The sequence below is a fragment of the Musa acuminata genome, chromosome BXJ3-8, assembly GCF_036884655.1.
Source record: "Musa acuminata AAA Group cultivar baxijiao chromosome BXJ3-8, Cavendish_Baxijiao_AAA, whole genome shotgun sequence".
Lineage (NCBI taxonomy): Eukaryota > Viridiplantae > Streptophyta > Magnoliopsida > Zingiberales > Musaceae > Musa > Musa acuminata.
In genome coordinates, this window is record NC_088356.1 from 6,203,207 (window position 1) to 6,221,243 (window position 18,037).

Below are 18,037 nucleotides of genomic sequence, written 5' to 3' on the forward strand. Positions count from 1 at the left end.
CTTGTTAGATGTGCCATAATTAGATCGGTCTCAATTAGTCGTGTTTCCTTGATGATATAATACAAGTCAATTGTCTGTTTCAACCCTTGCAATTATATATATATATATATATATATATATATATATATATATATATATATATATATATATATATATATATATATATATATATATATATGATAATTTTTTCAAAAAAATCATAAAGTTTTATTATTTTCTCATAAAATATTTATTTATATTTTATTAATGTAAAACACTCTTTATTTTCTAAAAGATGATATTACTCATATTCTCTACCCGTTAATCATCGCCTCCGTCCTATCATACCACTATCCCATACTCCTCTCCACTATCATTGTGTCATCCTCCACGTTATTACCATAACTCAACCTCGTTCCTTTGGAGGTAGGAGTTTTGTCCTTTCCTTTCCTTCGGATGAGTTCCTCTGTCAACACCTTTTCATCCTCGGAAAGCTCTACATCTTCTTTCTACGTTATTGTGAGTAGAGGTAAAGAAAGGCGACATAAAAGATGGGGGTGAGGAAGAGAACACCACTTGTCTAAGGGGTCAAGTCAAATAATAAGGATACGAAGTCGACAGGAAGGCAGAAGAGGTCAAGGGCAAGGGCACGATGGGTGGAGGTGGTGACGCAAAGGTAAATGAGCTTTGGTTGTAGAGATAGTGAGGGGCGGAGACTAGAAATAATATCATTAAAAAAAAAAGAAACACTATATGAAAATAAAATTAAAAAAATACTATACATAAAAAATAAAAAAATTTAGTGTATATATATATATATATATTCTTTGATAGCAGATAAGATTTTTTCAAGGAAATCTCTTGAGAGAAATTCTCTATTCTGTTAAGGAAAATCCCCCTCATAAAGAGAGGGACATGTTAATATATTCAAACTTCTTCAATAAAGCTTCTTCAATCAAACTTTTTATCTTCTATTCTTTCCAACAGTGGCTAACTAACATCTTTTTTATTAGATATATTAACTTATATAAGTCTTAATAATAAATTAGGAGCCAAGTAGCCTATCCAAATATTTAAAATCATAATATTATTGCTTCTGGGTGATGATAAAGATAAGTGTAGATTGGCAATACAATAATCTTAGCAAAAATAAAAAAGAGAGAAAGAAAAGGTAAAAAATAGCACTGACATGTCATTCTTGTGATGTCTAGATAATAATTATAAATATACACATCCCCTGTCGAACTTGTGTTGTCCCCGAAATCATCATGGAAGTAAAAGCAATCTTATTCATGGAATCCTCATGTTGTTTTTCGAATCATTATATGGATTAGAGTGACAAGAAAATATTACTATAATTTGTATAGTAATATTACTCATTCAGTCCATTAAGTTGTTGTCACGTCCATAGATATTTGATCGATGTTATCCAAAATGATACAAATATTCATATTTTATTATAATTATATTTTTTATATTCAATTTGAGTACGGTTTTGTTTTATTTTTTAATCAAAATTTATAGTCCCATCATTTGATCGATTTGATGTCGAAACGAAAAATATGATAATCTTAGTAAAAAACACTTATAAGAACATAAAAATTATATATATATATAATCTAAATTAAAAAAGAATTTTTTATAAAACCTTTTTTTTTATTTTTTTACGGTGTTTTAAAAGATGAGATTACCCCTAGCATCCGATCTATCATAGTTGCCTTCGTCCTTCATCCATTACTACCACCACACCCTTGTCCGTCGTCTCCATCGTCATTCTTGTTCGTCGCCCTCACATTTATAAAGGATTCCTTCCTCTTTGACACGGTCAATTTCGTCATCAGTGGAGAAGTGATAATAGGTTTCATGAGGAGGTTATTCTCACGCAAGTCCCCGTTGCTATTGTAGGAATCGAGTTATAAGTAGGTTGTCTTTGCCATGACCCTCTTTAGAAAGATTGATACCTTGGTAGCGACGAATGAGGGCACATAGTAATAGTAAACAAGGATAAAAGTGTACTTAAGGTGATAATTAGCGGGAAGAAAGTCTTATTTTTTTTAAAATAAAGAGCGCTACATGAGAATAATTTTTTTTAAAAATTTATCGATAAAAATATATTATCAAGTTGATATAAAGGAGTTTACTATTTAAAGCCCAAATCTTATTATTCACCATCCAACGCTAAAAATGTTAAGTCATTATAATAAATATAAAAAATTATTTCTCACTTTATCTTCGATCTTCAATACTTTCCATTTTATTATCTATCATTTTTTCATCATCTTATGTCATCTTCGCAGGAGAAAGAGAAGAAGAATAATAATAGATAAAAAAAAATTAAAATTAAAATATAAATTAAGGATATATAATTTATGAATATTTAAAGATCGTAAATAACAAGAAATAGGTTACAAAGAATAATATCCTAATACAAAGAATCACCCATGTTACTGAAATGACCAGAGAACCCTCTGTGAGTAGAAAATTTACATACCCACGAACAAAGGCAATGAAGTAATTAGCAATAGCCAAAACCCCACTCTAAAATGAGGAACACAAATAGGGGTATTTTGGGCACTGCGTTGCTATCCTCTTCGTTGCGGTGCGGAAATGAAGTAACAAACCGTATAGAGAAGTGTGCAGTAGAATTGAAGCGAAAGAGACGTGAGTCGATCCTTCTCTCTCTCTTTCTCTCTCTCGACCTTTGGATACTGCCCCTCGGTTCCATTCGACCCACTCGCCTCGAATTTTCTGTTCCTCTCCCCTCCTCTGTCGATAGAATCGATCTCGTCTTCGCTCCACTTTGTCGATCGCCGAACCAAGAACCGTCGGTTCTGCCTGGAGACCAGCGCGTTTGGGAGGAGGGCTCGGTTCGTTCCCGATTTCGGAGGTTTGGGGGAGAACCGGGCGGTTGGAGAATGCCTTGATCGGGTGACGGGCTTTCTTCGTCTGATCAGGTATTTGGTGTTTTGAGCGCGTGAGTTTTACTCTGAAATTGTGGTGTTTGATCTGAATATCGGATTTTTCGGCATTTTTTCTGTAATTTGTGGTCTTTGATATGAAAAAGTAGTTGGAATTGTGTTCCTTTTTGCTACACGATTGCGAAATTGTCTTGTAGAGTACTATGGCATGCATTGTTTGGGGTATGGTAACCTTTTCACTTTCCGTATATAATGAGGTAAGGTGGAAATATGATATAAAGGTATGTTGTTTTGTATAGGTGATGCTTGTTGTTTGGTCTTGACCTGCCACGCTGACTGGTTGATCTTAAAACATGATTATCATATTACTTGCATGTTTCTAGGATTGCAGATAGCTGCGTTTCATAAACGGTTGCTGGGTGGGAAGCTTTTTGTTGCTAGGGGAAAGGATGATAGAATGCAATTTCTGTCACTCCAAATTTCCGCTTCCAGCAAGTAAAACTGTGTCCAGGGCGTATGACAACCATAAGAGCAAGATATCCTCAAAACAACGAGCTCTTCATGTTATGCTGGTTGTTGGTGATTGCATCTTGGTGGGACTCCAGGTAATGCTTGTTGAATGTTCTGTTTACGAAAATTTGCTGTCTATTCTTCCAAGAGCACCGCCTGTAAGAATGGGTACTACAATGAAACCTGCACAATCCCATTCAAAATTTCGCAAACTGCTATTAACATAAGTTGTAGCTTGAGTTCAAAATTTTCTCATGACCTGGAATGCTACAACTTTGTTGAATAGTCTTTGCAAAATGATCTAATTATCAGGGAAAAGGTATGTAATCACTTGTCCATTTTCAATTATATATATGTGGAGGATATATCATTTAATTTAAGTTAGTATGCTCTAATGGACCAAATTGTGCCAGGGAACTTAAGCACTTTGTTTTACCCTCTACGAAAATATATAGAACAAGTAAGTAGATTGACTTTATGTAGCGTTTAGCACCCTTAGTTCCTCAACAAGCTCTCCTTAAAATGTACATTGTGTACTACATGTACAGAGAGGCAAAGCAAATGGTTCTAGGCGAACTAAATGACTTTAGAAACAAATACTTGACTGAAAAAATGTAACATACCATATTTTAACATTTAATTTGCATTAACAACTATATGAGAAATTCTCTTTTAGTCAAGAAAATGATAAAATTATTCCTCTATTTGGTTCAACTGAATTGGTAAAATTTCTCTCTAGGAAAACTCTTCTTGCAGGTATGTTCTTGTAGATATACTATCACTGCAACAACTTGATCAATATCTTACATTACCAATGTCTTCAAAAACTTGTAGTGATGACAGGCAATGATTATTAGAATACTTATTTCATAAATTCAAGAGCTAGTGATTTAGTGGGTTAGTCAACTTATGTATGACATATTTTACTGTTTTCTTGCAGCCCATCCTGGTCTATATGTCTAAGGTGGATGGGAGCTTCAAATTTAGTCCCATCAGTGTTAATTTTCTGACTGAGGGTACAAAAGTTCTCTTTGCCATTATGATGCTGTTGTTCCAGGTGCAAAAATAATTTAAATTTTAGAGTGCTTTGACTCATACTCCTGAATGTTTGCTCAAGCTTTTATTGGCTTTGAATTGATTAATTGTGTGTGCATTGACATTGTTCACTTTTGAATGCAGTAAGTTATAAGTAGTTACCTAAGATTATTCCAGCTGAGATGCAGATGATGTACTTGCCAACATTTTGAATATTATAGTAAGCTTCTGATTTCAGAGACACACATTGGAAGAAAGAAGAAAAGTTAATTCTCATAACCTCACTAGGGCTGAACCATAAAAAAACTTAAATGTGAGAAATAAAGAGGATGAATTTCTTTTATCATCAGACTTACCAATGTTAAAGGTTGTATTTACGTTTTCTGTGTGATCATACAAGGTTTTCTGTCAAGGAGGAGGCAAGAGCTTGCTGCATGATAGAGGGACAGGGGGAGCCAGAGAGACTCCAAAAGGAGAGAAATAAAAAGAGAAAAAAGGAAATAAATGTGACAGCAGTCAAAAGCTGTAAGAAAAAAAAGAATGGTAGGGGTTTCCTGCCCAGTGCCTCTGGTTTTAATTATTAAAACCAGGTGGTTCAGCCAGTAAGCTAACCATACTCGGTGGTGTGAACTTAAACTGGGTGGAAACCTGTGGTCCGTGTGCTGGTTCATGCTTGGGCTGGTAAATACTGGCCCATACTGACCAGTACGATCGGTTTTCTAAACCTTGATTCATTAATCTTTTTTTCTATTAAGTTGCTTCTTTTATTTTTGAACCTCATTTGGTTTGTGCTGTGGTCATATCTACACAAGGACTTGGTTTTAATAGAATTTATATTTTCAGTTTAGATTAGACCAATTATCCTAGCTGTGGAGATAAGTCTCTGCTATTTGTTCTTTGTGACCTTTCTTCACTATTCTTCTTCTAATCTAACCCCATTTCGTTTCATTCTTCCCACCAAAATAATTGCTGCTAGCTAGTGCATGATTGAACTTTGGGAGATTCACATCTTTATGAATTTAATGAAGCAGTTGACAGAGTTTCAACTGAACTTTCATATGCTTTTTGGTGGGATCTTTCCTGCAAAAACCTTTAGATTTTTCCTGTGATGTGTTATCCAGCATCTCAGCACATATGATCTTGCTAGAGAGATCATTTTCCTAGTTAGAAATTAGAAGTGCTTGCTAATATCGAAATATTTCTAACTTTGTGGGTGACATTGAATACAAGAACTAATCTTTATTTTTTCTTCTGAATTTTTAGTTATTGAATGTTATTCTCAGTTTCTAGCTTATGTGCTTATTGGCATGCTGATTGAAACTTTCTATGAGGTTGGGATCCATTGAAAGTGATACTACTGCTTCCATCTGATTTGTTACTTTCCTTTTATTTATTTTTCATTTTGGTTGTGTGCTTTCATTCTCTAGCAGTACATAAAGTTAAATATACTTTGTCATTCCTTGTTAGGCACTGGATACCTAGGTAGCAGCAATTACTTATGGTATTTCACATTTGCAGGCCACATATAGGTAGCAGCAGTTTAATCAGACCACATATAGATAAACAGTTATCTTTTAATTAAGTGTTTATGGTATATCACATTGTTTAATGGTTCAAAGATTTTTTTATTATTATATCTTAGCATATTCTTTTATGCTACTTGTGAATGTTGTCTTTCCTATCAAGTGAATTGTGATGATTTCTCTTGGTGATTCATCTCTTAATTGGCAGTCTAGGCGACAAAAAGTGGGAGAAAGGCCTCTTCTCTCTGTATCTAATTTTGTGCAGGTGGAGTTTCTGCACATGACAATTTAACTTTCCTGATACAAAATTCCTTTTTTCTTATATAGTAGTTTTCAAGTTGTTCTATTGCATTGGATATGACCTGTTTGTACACTTTCATGCAAATCTTTGGTCTAGTCTAACATATATACTTGTTTTCCTCTTATTCATCACAGAATTTATAATTGATTTGTTTGCTATTGTATGCTCAGCCTACCTGTGATCGCAGATAAATGATTTTTTAGTATCCATAATTTTATTTATTAATGTTTCAAATTTCACTAAAGGCATTGAACTTATCTTACATGTTGAAAATGACATGAACTACTACATTCATTAGTACTGTGAAATACATATCAAGGAAATTCTAAATCAGAGTAAGAGTATGTGATTATGGGATTTCATCATTCTTGAATCTGCAACAGGCTTTGGCTTATGAACCATTTTCATGATTCATTGTGAGTATAGACTGACCAGCTTGTCATAGGACTTTTTCTAGTTTATGGTTTTTTTTTGGCTTGTTCCTCATCATAATTTCTTTATTAATTTTAATAAACTTTTGACACTTGAAGTTCAGTAAAGTTTAAAGCTTAAATTTATTTTATGAATCTTCTCATTGTGGATATGATGCTCGAGCTTTTCTATCAGTATGCTTAGCGAATACAAGTATTTATTCTTGAATCTGAATGAGTATATGACTGCATATTAATTTTAAAAAAAAATTGTTGGATTGTGGCGACAGTTTCATCTGCTTGACCATGGCTTAGATACTTTATTGAAGGTTTTGCGGCTTCTAATTTATATGGAATCTTATTTCAATTTCATTTGCCATTCTTAATGCACTAGTATTTAATTGCTTTTTTTATTTGTCCAATGATCCTGGATTTCTGGGCAATTCTGAACCAGGAATACTTGTTGTTCTATGATGTAAGTGTTAGCATCTGATTATCAATTGCGTTACTTTGTTTACAGGCAGCTCGAAACAATATTCTACTGGCTGTTCCTGCCTTTCTTTATGCCATCAACAATTACCTGAAATTTATAATGCAGGTACTTAGCCCTTTCAGTCTATGTTTAGAGGTAGTGACAAAGGATTATGACCTTATACTATGCTAGTATCACACATGATGTATGTGCATTCACCCATGTAGACACTGGCATAGACAGATTGCCATGCACTTAGCACCTGGAGTCATGGATTGTTGCAGTAGTAACATGAACTACAGTGGCTGGACATGTTATTCACAAAATGTGAGTGCTGATTTGAGATGCATTAGAACAGTGACATTTGCATGCCGATGTTTGCATGCATCCATATTGCTAGTTTGTTCTTGCTGGTACAATATTTGCACTAAACACCATCACACCATCCTTGGTGTCATACAGGGTGATCAGTTCATATGTTCACATGATACTCCTTACCATTTTTCACCAAAGATATAGAACTATGCTGAAGTTTTTATATTGTGTTTGACTTCTTTCTGTTCTTTGTGCAGTTATACTTCAACCCTGCTACTGTTAAAATGTTGAGCAACCTTAAGGTACTACAGTTTAGTGTACTTTTTGAAAATATTGTTCAAAATTTGCACAAAATGTCATATTGACTATACTGTCTAGAAAAATGTGCATATCATATATGTGTGTTAAAGGTGATCAATGAAAAATAGTTATAAATTGTGGAAGTTAATTAACTTTTAAGTCATAAATTTTTTTTTATGTTTGTTTCTGTCTTAACCTACGTAAAGTACCATTGATGGTAATCTTCTGAGCACAACAATTTCTTTTCCTGTTGTATTCAGAATTGATTCCTTGACTCTTATATCTGTTCTTCCCATAATAAGATACACTTATAATATCAGTTCTTACATTGGTTTACGGTACTTAGTTTCAAAGTTTGACGTACCGAAGCATACTGTTTGGTACGGGCGATATGTACCAGTCTGATAGAGGACCAGTATGGGTGGTACATTGGTACAACCCACTGTACCATGTGTTGGTATAGCTTGGTACTGTTTGGTATGTATCATATTGATAGTTGGTTGGTATATTGGTACGGACCGATAATGCGAACCATGTTTAGTTTATTATCTGTCATGAGGCAAGGGTGCTCTAAGCAAGGATTGTCTTCTTGATCAGCATGGGTTGGGACATGCTACACCTGAAAGTTCAAATGACAATCCTAGGTTTGAAGTTTTTTTTGGCATTTTGAACCCTTAATGATTAAAATTCACAAAAAAGGAAATCTTCTCAATGATATTCATGACACCTTGACTAGTCCCATATTGGATGTAGTAGGAGAGTTGCACTAGTACCATTGAGAGTTACATCATCTATTTAGACAGTATTTTTTGGCCATGTGTTTCTAGGTTCATCAAATTAACGGGTCAGCTTTCTTTTAAGCAAATTCATGACATATTTGCAAGATTCTCAAGAAATATCCAAAGATATAATTTCAGAGTTAATTAAGAGATGCATTTTTTTACTATTTTTTACAAAAAAGGACATTTCTGTTTACTAAGAAAGTTATTTCATATTTACCAATTCAATTTGTGATTTGTCTTAAATATTTGGTTACAAGATTGAGGAGACTAGCCTTCCATTAATTAACATATTTGTTTGTGGACTAAAGAAAGAATAGTTAGGATACTAATGTACAAATGTGTTTGAAAGACTTATTTCATTCAACATGTTTTCTGAAATTGTGCATACATATATCTTATGTTCAACTTAGAAATGATTTATATATATGACTGTCAAGTCATTCTGCAGGCAACAAGTCCCATTTTCGTATAAATTTAGACTTTGTTGTTTCCCTCTATTTGGGTTATTTGTAGTTGTGATAAATAGTTGTTTGCCACGTGGTTATGAAAAAAGTTCTGGTGTCACTTCATGTTTTCATTGATTTTGTTGGTTATATCGTGTTGCTTCATTTCTCCTATGTCAGCTATAACATGTTTTCTCAAAGTTCCACATTGTGTTTGTTTTCCCTGACCTGCAGTCTGAACATGTCTGTTGCTGCTTTTAATCTTCTGTAGGTTTTGGTAATTGCTGTTCTTTTAAAGACCATAATGAGAAGACGCTTTTCCATTATCCAGGCAAGTTTGAGCTTAACGGATATACTTTATAGTCTGTTTTAGTTTTTGAGTTGCAAAATATGGAAAGTCAAAAGACTTTTAGGTGAAACTTCCATCAATTTAGATGGCAAATGTCTCAGCTTTTCTAAGTAATGCAGAAAATTAGTAGTCTTGATCAAAGATGGATTCTTGGAATGAGCATATAATCAATTCTTATTTACTTGTATTAGTTAAAATGGTCCGCATGCGTGGTAAAATAGATTGATATTTTATTATTTTCATGTCCTGTTGTGGAGCAGTGGGAGGCTCTTGCACTGCTGCTCATTGGAATCAGTGTTAATCAGCTTAGATCCTTGCCTGAGGGTACCACAGCGCTTGGTCTTCCTGTTGCAACTGGTGCATACATGTATACACTGATTTTTGTAAGTGCTATAAACTACAGTATAAACATCCAAGAGCTGATCTTGCTTTTTATCAGCTTAGATGAATCTTCAAGCTTTACTGACAACCTTTTAGTAAGTTTCTTCTCTTGCAGTAAAAATGAAGTGGTTAACACATTAATGTTGAAAGGCTTGTAAAATTTTAAGAAACAAAAAGTTGCACTGTTCTGACTTATGGCTACTTTTATTTAGTTGTTTACTAGGAGAGAAGCTGGAGTTATTTCTATTCCCTAAACTCTTGCTTGATGTTTCCTTTTGCTTCCAGGACTAGTCAATCTACTGAATTTTTTGTTGACTATCATATAATTTGAAGTTGTAAGGTTTGATAATAGTATATATGGCTTTAAGAACCCCTTGAGGATCCCATATGTGGAACAGAATAATCCATGATTTTTCCAGAGTCTCTTCTTGTAAAATAACTGTCATAAGTCTATTAGTTTAGTGTTTGGCATTCTATTTTGTCATGAAATGAAACCTGACATTTTAAACTTAATTACATTCAGAGCATTGAAATTTTATTATATGAAACATGAAGGGTTCTGATGTTTTGTATCTTACTCAAATACTAGCAGATTGCATTATCCATTTGTCAAGTGGGACTGAATTTGAGAGAATTTATCTAAATTACTTATTAACTAACTCATAACTGGGCCAGTAGTCCTGTTCAATTGAAGTTGAAGATATACATTTTTATTTCCCCATCCTAGATTCTTACATTGAGAGGATAAATTTTCAGGTAACTGTACCTTCACTAGCCTCAGTCTATAATGAGTATGCTTTAAAAAGCCAATTTGAGACGAGCATATATCTTCAGGTTAGTCTCATATATGATTGTTATTGGTTTCTTACTAAGGTCGGAATAAAAGATTCCCTGCTGTGTATATTCTTGTGGTTAAAAGTGTTATCCTAATTCTTATCAGTTTTGATCTATGGATTCACTAGTTATTCCTCCAATTTAGCAGCCCCTCTGTATTTTGGTTCTTGTAAATCTCAGTTTGAATCTTCCCATTTTCACATGCAGAACTTATTTTTATATGGCTATGGTGCTATATTTAACTTTATAGCAATCATCGGTATTGCTGTCCTCAAAGGTATGATCTGCAAGTAATATTCAAGAATTATTCTCTGTGGATTTTGTGTTATTTATATACTTTGGGAATTCTTTATATCAATGATTAGATTTAGTCTTTCATTAACCACTATTTTTAATTTCTATAAACTTTTGCTTATTTCATGGTTCATGGACCGTCCTTAACTATGCTGGTAGTGGTTATTAAGCATGTTAAGTTTTCCATCAAGTTGTCTTTTGCCTATAACCTGAGCCAAGGCCAAGAGTTACCTAACAATTGCTAATGACAGTATAATATGTGGTATTCAGCAAGGTCTGCAATATCGTACCATACTGGTGTTTCGAGGCTTGCTCGGTACGGTACGGTGTACCGAGCGGTACGCCAAGCGTATCGAGCGGTACACCTAATTTAGGGTACAAAACCCTCCAAAAATATCTGAAAATAAAAAAAAAGCTAAGATAAGATTTTTAAGTTAGAAATAAATATAGTAATAGTATAAGTTTAGCAAAATTAATGTAAATTAGGTAAGAATGATATCACATATCTTTTTCGGGCTTTAAGAAAGTTTTGTTCAAGGCAAGGTTCGCCGTACCGTACCGTACCGGCGTTTCGACCCGTGCTCGGTACGGTACGGTACGGGTGTACCGACCGGTATACCGAGGTGTACCGAGCGGTACACCCGGGTGTGCCGAGCACTGTAGCACTGCTACAGTGCTACAGTACTGCTACAGTACCGGAACGGTAAGAGGCGGTCCGCGTACCGAAAGTCTGTCGGACCGGTACGTACCGCCCGTACCGGGCGGTACTGTTCGGTACGGCAAACCATGGTTCAAGGTTCGTATTTCAGTCCGTTATGGATTGTCCTTCTGTAAATATTGAAATATCTACAGAAAAATCATTTATATTGTTAGACTATTTTGTTACAATATAAACTCTAAAATTCAAATGAATTAAATAATCACGTATGTAGATATACTTGATTGTTGATTCTACCACCAAAATGAACGACGGGCCTCCACAGGTGGTGTATTGGGGTCCTCGATCCTATATATCTGCATATCAATATGATATGTTTGTTGGACCCAATCATGAAATTGATCCGATGACATAGTGTATTGATACAATGTATGTCATTGATGCATCAATGTGGTATTGATCGTAGGTTGATCGTCATGAATCATATTTGTCCGAGGCAGCTCTTGAGGCATATATTAGTGAATGTCAGAACTTCTATTTTCGCTACTGATCTGCTGCTCTGTATTATACTGTTGCTCAGAGAAGGATGACCAACTATCACCATACTGTTGTTGCTCGTATGATTCTCCATAATACGATGGAGCATTGTAGCACTGTTACAGTGCGGTAACGGTCGATTTCGACCGTTACCGAGTTGTGCCGGGCGGTAACAGTCGAAATTTCGATCGTTACAGCCCGATATTACCCCGTATCGTCCGATACAAGGCGCTTTTAACCGTTCCGTCCGGTTGCGAGCGGTCCGCATACCGGTATGCCGTCGGACCGGTATGTACCGCCTGTACCGGGCGGTATCATTTGGTATTGCCTACCTTGGTATTAAGTACTTTGTAAGGGTATATTAGGCAAAATTTATCGTACCATGGCGTACCACCTGGTATAGACAGGATATACTGGTCCGACAGGGGGCCGATATGGATAGGACATACCAGTTTGTCAGTACTCGGTATACCCTACCGTATCATATTTCGATATATGTCGGTACATTCCACACTAGTGGCTGGTCAGTACAGACCGATAAGACGAACCATGATATTAGGTATTCTAACTTGGACATGTGAATGGGATATATTAAACATTATGAAGGATAAACCAGCAACTGCCCCATTCTGATAACATGATCCTCAAAAATTGTGGACAAGAAAAAAATTCTTAATGAGCGAAATATGATGAAACCATCATTTTAGTTTCATTACCATAGTGCTGACATCAAACAACATATCTAAAAGCTGATCTCCATTTGCCGGTCATTGAAAGATCATTCAAGAAAAATAAAATTGCACAGGAAATTTATCTAGTACAAATGTCTGAAGTAAAACAAAAGTATCTTTAATGTTTTTTTGTAATTATTTTTGCTTGATGCATGTCCGACATGAATATGGCAAGTAATGTGAAGTGCTTATGTTTCGCTGAGCTGTTCATTTTTCTAAATGAAAATGTATGGGAATCAGTAGCCACAATACCATTCTATCAATTGTCGACCCTCTCTCATTTCCAAATGATGTTTGACCATGTGACAAGATAATATTTGTGCATGTCTTATCTCTGTCCCTGCTTCCTAAGGTCATATTATCAGTTTAATGGCACTTCCTAGACCCTAGTAATTGTTTGGATAAGCCATAGAAAACCTTACTGATGAGTCAGAATTGATTGGTAGAATATTTTGCTGGAGTCTATTGATGGTAAACGCTAGAGAAGTTTTGCATTATCTAGCAATAATAGTGTGCACCTCTGACAAAATATGTTGAAGTGAAATAGAAAGAACCACTCAGTAAGGAAGATGGGGAGAAATTTAAGAGAAGTGCTTCTTTCCTGTATAGTTCTTGAGCCAAGACAAATGGCAATTTTAGTTGGGGCTCTTTTCTCATTTTGCGATGTACTTGACAATTACAATCAGGTCTTAAGTGTGTTATATGACCTTTAAGTTGATCTATATTCTTTGGAGTTTGGATATTATATAACATAATCATAAACATTAGTTACATCATATGTTCTAGCTTTCTTTAAGATGCCTGTACCATAGAAGATTTGCAAGTACCTCCATACCATTTCTAAACCGTTCTATGAATATGAATGTTTAATGTGCACCCTTGATTGTTATAGGGACAAGTAGTTTTCACATACTTGAAGGACACTCAAAGGCCACAATGTTTCTCATTTGCAACAATGCTGCACAGGGAATACTCTCGTCCTTCTTTTTTAAATATGCAGGTGGGGCTATAGTTACTAAAAACATGAGTTGGAGTTTCTTATTGTTCTCTGGCCTTTCTTTTTTTCTTTTTTTTTTGAAATTTTGCATTAAGCTGCTCATTTCTATATGTATGCAGACACAATTCTGAAAAAATATTCATCGACAGTTGCCACTATCTTTACTGGCATAGCATCTGCTGCATTATTTGGTCACACTCTCACTATGAACTTTGTATTGGGCATTTCAATAGTGTTCATATCGATGCACCAGGTAATGATGCAATTTCAAGTTGTTTATCTACCAGTATAAATTTGTTAGAAATTACTGATATCCTCTTCCACAGTTCTTTTCTCCACTTGCAAAAGTCAAAGATGAAACTCCAAATGGAGATCTAGAGATGAGGGATGCCCAAGATTACAGGTGTGTTTTCTTGTCTTGTGATTTTATGTTTGCTTTTCTTGTCACTGTTAATCTGCCTCTTCATCTCTATGAAGAAGATTATCATGCGCCTGCGTGACCCCCGCACCCCCTTGCCAGCGCACACACACTGAAAAAAAAAGACACATACCCTTCTCTTTGTCCTTGATTATGTTTGAGAGAAACAGTTCACATGCTAGGGTCAAAAACTGCCACTTGCACTGTATTTTTTTGGATGTCATGTAATAGCTGAGTTGGAGTGACAAACAAGATTTACACTCAGACATGACTGCAGAATGATTATCAATGTTTATTTTGTTCTGAGGTTAATGTGTTTTGATGCCTTGATTTTACAGATCCAAGGAAACATCTTTCATAGATATGGCTGCTGGTGCAACAGAGGATGTAAGTTAACTTTCCAGCATTACAGATTCAGTGAGGAAATGTAATAAAAGCATATGTTTCTTAAAGATGTATCATACATCAACATTCCTTTTTCAGGCTAGCCACCACTCTGGACCTGATGAGAAACAACCACTTCTCCCCACATAAATTTTCTTGCAAGGTTAGCTTCTTTCAATTCTCTATTTTCTTTCAGGAAAATGCCTGACACCTAAATACCACTATAATATTGATTGTAAATTCATGCGTTAGATTGACCTCTTTGATTTAAGCTGTTCAAGCCACTTGTGAGCCATGGTAAAAGTAGCAATCTTTTTGCAGTTGAGGTATGTTACTAAAAAGGCATGGGTACTTCATATTTAGAATGTCCAGTTGGGTGCAGTAGTACGAAGTGCAAAACTAGAATTAGTCTGACATGCAACTTGTGGATTTCGTCGGTTGGTGTGTGCATGCGTCATGCATGCGATGTGCATACATGTGTTCTTCAATGTGGTCTAATCACCTTAGCACAGAAGAAGCTAACAGGTGACAACTAGTACTGGAAATTTGGTTGTAATTTGTCAACTTATTAGGTCCATAATGGAACCCTTGCTCAAAATTCTGGTTGGAATTTGGTAGAAGATTTATACACATTATTTGATATGGATCGAGCATTTGCATTTTGATCCAATAAGTTTATCGGATCTTAAAAGATGAACCATGTCCAAACATTTTGAGTAATAATTAGACGCGGTTCTCAAACGGATTTCGTCAACAACCCTACTTTCTCAAACGGGATTTAGATCACATATGACTCCATGTCTATAGAGCAAACTTAATTCTTACATTAGCCACTGTGACAATTAACCAAATATGGTAACTAGGTTGGTCATTGAGAAAAAGAATGAAGGGCTAGTCAGTATACTTTAGTTTTCAAGTACCCTATCCAGCAAATTTTTATTATTTTTGACTATTTATATGCTATTTAACTGCTAAATAATACCTATAATCTTTTTCATCTTGCTCGTAACTTTGTAAAAAATGTTTGAAACTGTTCTCTGCCACAGACGTCAGAAGAATATTCTTTGACTGGTCACAAGAAAAAGATAAGCCAGTCCTAACTACAATAAATAGAGCAGTTTGCTGCAGACTCCGACCGAACACAAGGTATATAGCTAGCGGCTGTAGAAGACTCGTGTTTTCAGATTGATGAAGAGCATGAAAAGCCTTGAAGGTGAGTAGGGAAAACAATAACTATAAACCAGTTGTAAGAGATGGTCATACAAGAACTTGATCTACAGAGAACTATTTTTTTTTTAGTCTATAGTTATCATTACCTGGATAATCATTTTGTTATTTCAAGATGCAATAGCACCATGTTCATGCTTGTGTCTCTTATAATTTGGATGTATAACCTCAACATTTCTTTCAAATGAGATGCAAAAACCTGAATTCTTTAATGAAATAGCTCAGCTACCCATGAGGAGATCCATCATGAGGCAGCAGCATGAAGAACAGGCACAACCTCCATGCATATTATGACAAATGAATTGGCAAGGTCTGTGCTGCATATTTATGAAGAATTCTTCATGTTCAGCTTATTTCAAGTACGTCCAACATTTAGCTTTCTGTGCTACAGTACAGTAGTATCAGTAGCAACTCAGAGATAAAAGATAGAATGGGAGTGAAAGCTTCCTGTGCAGTATCAGTGATAACTGTTTATGCAGGATAGTCACTTTCCTCTTTCTTTTGGCAATTGAAATGCAAATAAAAAGGGAGTAAAACTTTCTCTCTCTCTTTGATGAGATAATTGAAAGAAACATCATATAGTTTTAGAAATTTTAGATAATTTCTAAATTTGTTACTTTTTATATCGAACAAACAACAGTGACAAATAATTTATTATGCATTGTGTTTTGAAATCGACTACATGGATTTATTTCATCTATGTTGATGAAATAAATAATGATATATCTAAATAATTTATTTATTTATTTATGATATATCTCGTTTAATCAGTGTATCTGTCATTCTCTGCTGGACATGTTGATTCTTTCCTTGCTTTATTTTGATCTGAACTACACATAATTCTTCACAAATACATAATTTCTTGTTTTATCTTTTCTAATAAATCCAAAAATCTTCCACATACATTTCTACAATACTAATGAATCCTCCTACATTCCATATCAAAGGCATAATTGCTTTGTCATCTAAAAGTTTCTCATCAAATAAAATTTTGATACTTCTTTATACAACCAACATAGCTTATGTAAAACTTCTTTTCATCTGTAAGTCCCATGCAATCTTTAACTCTTGCTTGGGGCATTAAAGCTTATCCAAATTGAGAGGGACTAAATGTTTGAAATTTCAAAAATACAAGTTGAAAATGATTAAATGTCTATTCCTTAACATCAGCTAAGACTTTTAAGAGATGCAAGTCCAAAAACAACAAAAGTGAGTCATTTCAGAGCATGAACCTTCATGTCATACTTGATTGTATATTTGAAGCTGAAGTCAGAGATGAAGAGGAAACAAAGAACTAAGATAAAAGGAATCACTACTATAATAATTAGCATTTAGCTCCTAATGTCACATGTCACTTTAAACTAGGGTTATTTGCACATTGGTATACACATTTTGAACTAATTACCTGTCATTTCTCATCTTATCACTACTTACAACTTGTTAATTTTCTTCTTTATTTAAAAACTAAAAAAGGAATCTCTTCAACAAACAAAGAATTTATGATTATTTAAATAAAAATAAAAATTAATATTTGTATATAATTTTAAGTTGAGTAATATTAATTGTATTTCACAGGCTAAGCCAAATTAGATAGTGACTTGTGCTAGATTCTGACAAAATAGTTCATTAAGGCCACCAATGAAGACTGGGGTACAATTTTAAAAGGAAATGAGGATGTAAAAAATGTGAAGGTTGGGATCAATTAGTAGATAAATTGTTGAATTAAGATGCATGTAATGAATTATTAATGGGTGTCTTTGCATTAGGGAGGTCAGTCACATCAGTGCATGACATCCATCATTTCCAGCATTTTCTCTCTCCTTTGACCATGTACATGTATATTACTTTAGATAACTTGATCAACAATCTTTTATTTTCTTATTGCAGATCCAATGTGAAACAGATCAGTCACAACTTGGGACCATAATTCAACCAAAAGACAATCATTGAGAAGTCTTCTATAAAGGTGCCATGTTTTCTTTTTATCTACAACATCTTTTATGGTTTTGTGATGATAGGATATTTAAAATAAGTAAAAGAAAGCATGTGATTTTTAATTACAACAATAAATAAGTATCATTTTGATAGAGGTTGAGAAGTGAGAAAATCTAGGAGCATGTTTTTTAGGAGACCTGAGATAGATAAAAAAATATAAAATGATTAATATCAGTGATACGAGAAAAGATAGAAGAAGATCTAAAAAGATCTTAATAGAATTATAAATAAAAATTTAAATATT

The 18,037-nt window shown here is 34.5% G+C and overlaps 1 protein-coding gene across 5 annotated transcripts; it reads left to right on the top strand.

The window, feature by feature from the left end:
- The first annotated feature begins 2,579 nt into the window (after positions 1-2,579).
- Positions 2,580-16,104, top strand: LOC135645497 (CMP-sialic acid transporter 5-like). 5 transcript variants are annotated; one of them, XR_010498803.1, is made up of 17 exons: positions 2,584-2,933; positions 3,281-3,502; positions 4,348-4,464; positions 6,174-6,230; positions 7,197-7,274; positions 7,721-7,765; positions 9,260-9,319; positions 9,598-9,720; positions 10,475-10,552; positions 10,760-10,829; positions 13,665-13,772; positions 13,889-14,022; positions 14,096-14,172; positions 14,526-14,574; positions 14,671-14,734; positions 15,618-15,784; positions 16,019-16,104. XR_010498803.1 is itself a non-coding variant. In XM_065163908.1 (16 exons), the coding sequence occupies exons 2-15, from the start codon at positions 3,347-3,349 to the stop codon at positions 14,719-14,721; spliced, it is 1,203 nt and encodes a 400-aa protein (XP_065019980.1). In that variant the 5' UTR covers positions 2,583-2,953; positions 3,281-3,346; the 3' UTR covers positions 14,722-14,734; positions 15,618-15,937. The 5 variants fall into 5 exon arrangements, 4 of the variants coding, with proteins under 4 accessions (XP_065019981.1, XP_065019980.1, XP_065019979.1 ...); XM_065163908.1 differs by lacking the exon at positions 16,019-16,104 and having other exon boundaries at positions 2,583-2,953; positions 15,618-15,937; XM_065163907.1 differs by lacking the exon at positions 16,019-16,104 and having other exon boundaries at positions 2,583-2,933; positions 3,289-3,502; positions 15,618-15,937.
- Positions 16,105-18,037: the final 1,933 nt, after the last annotated feature.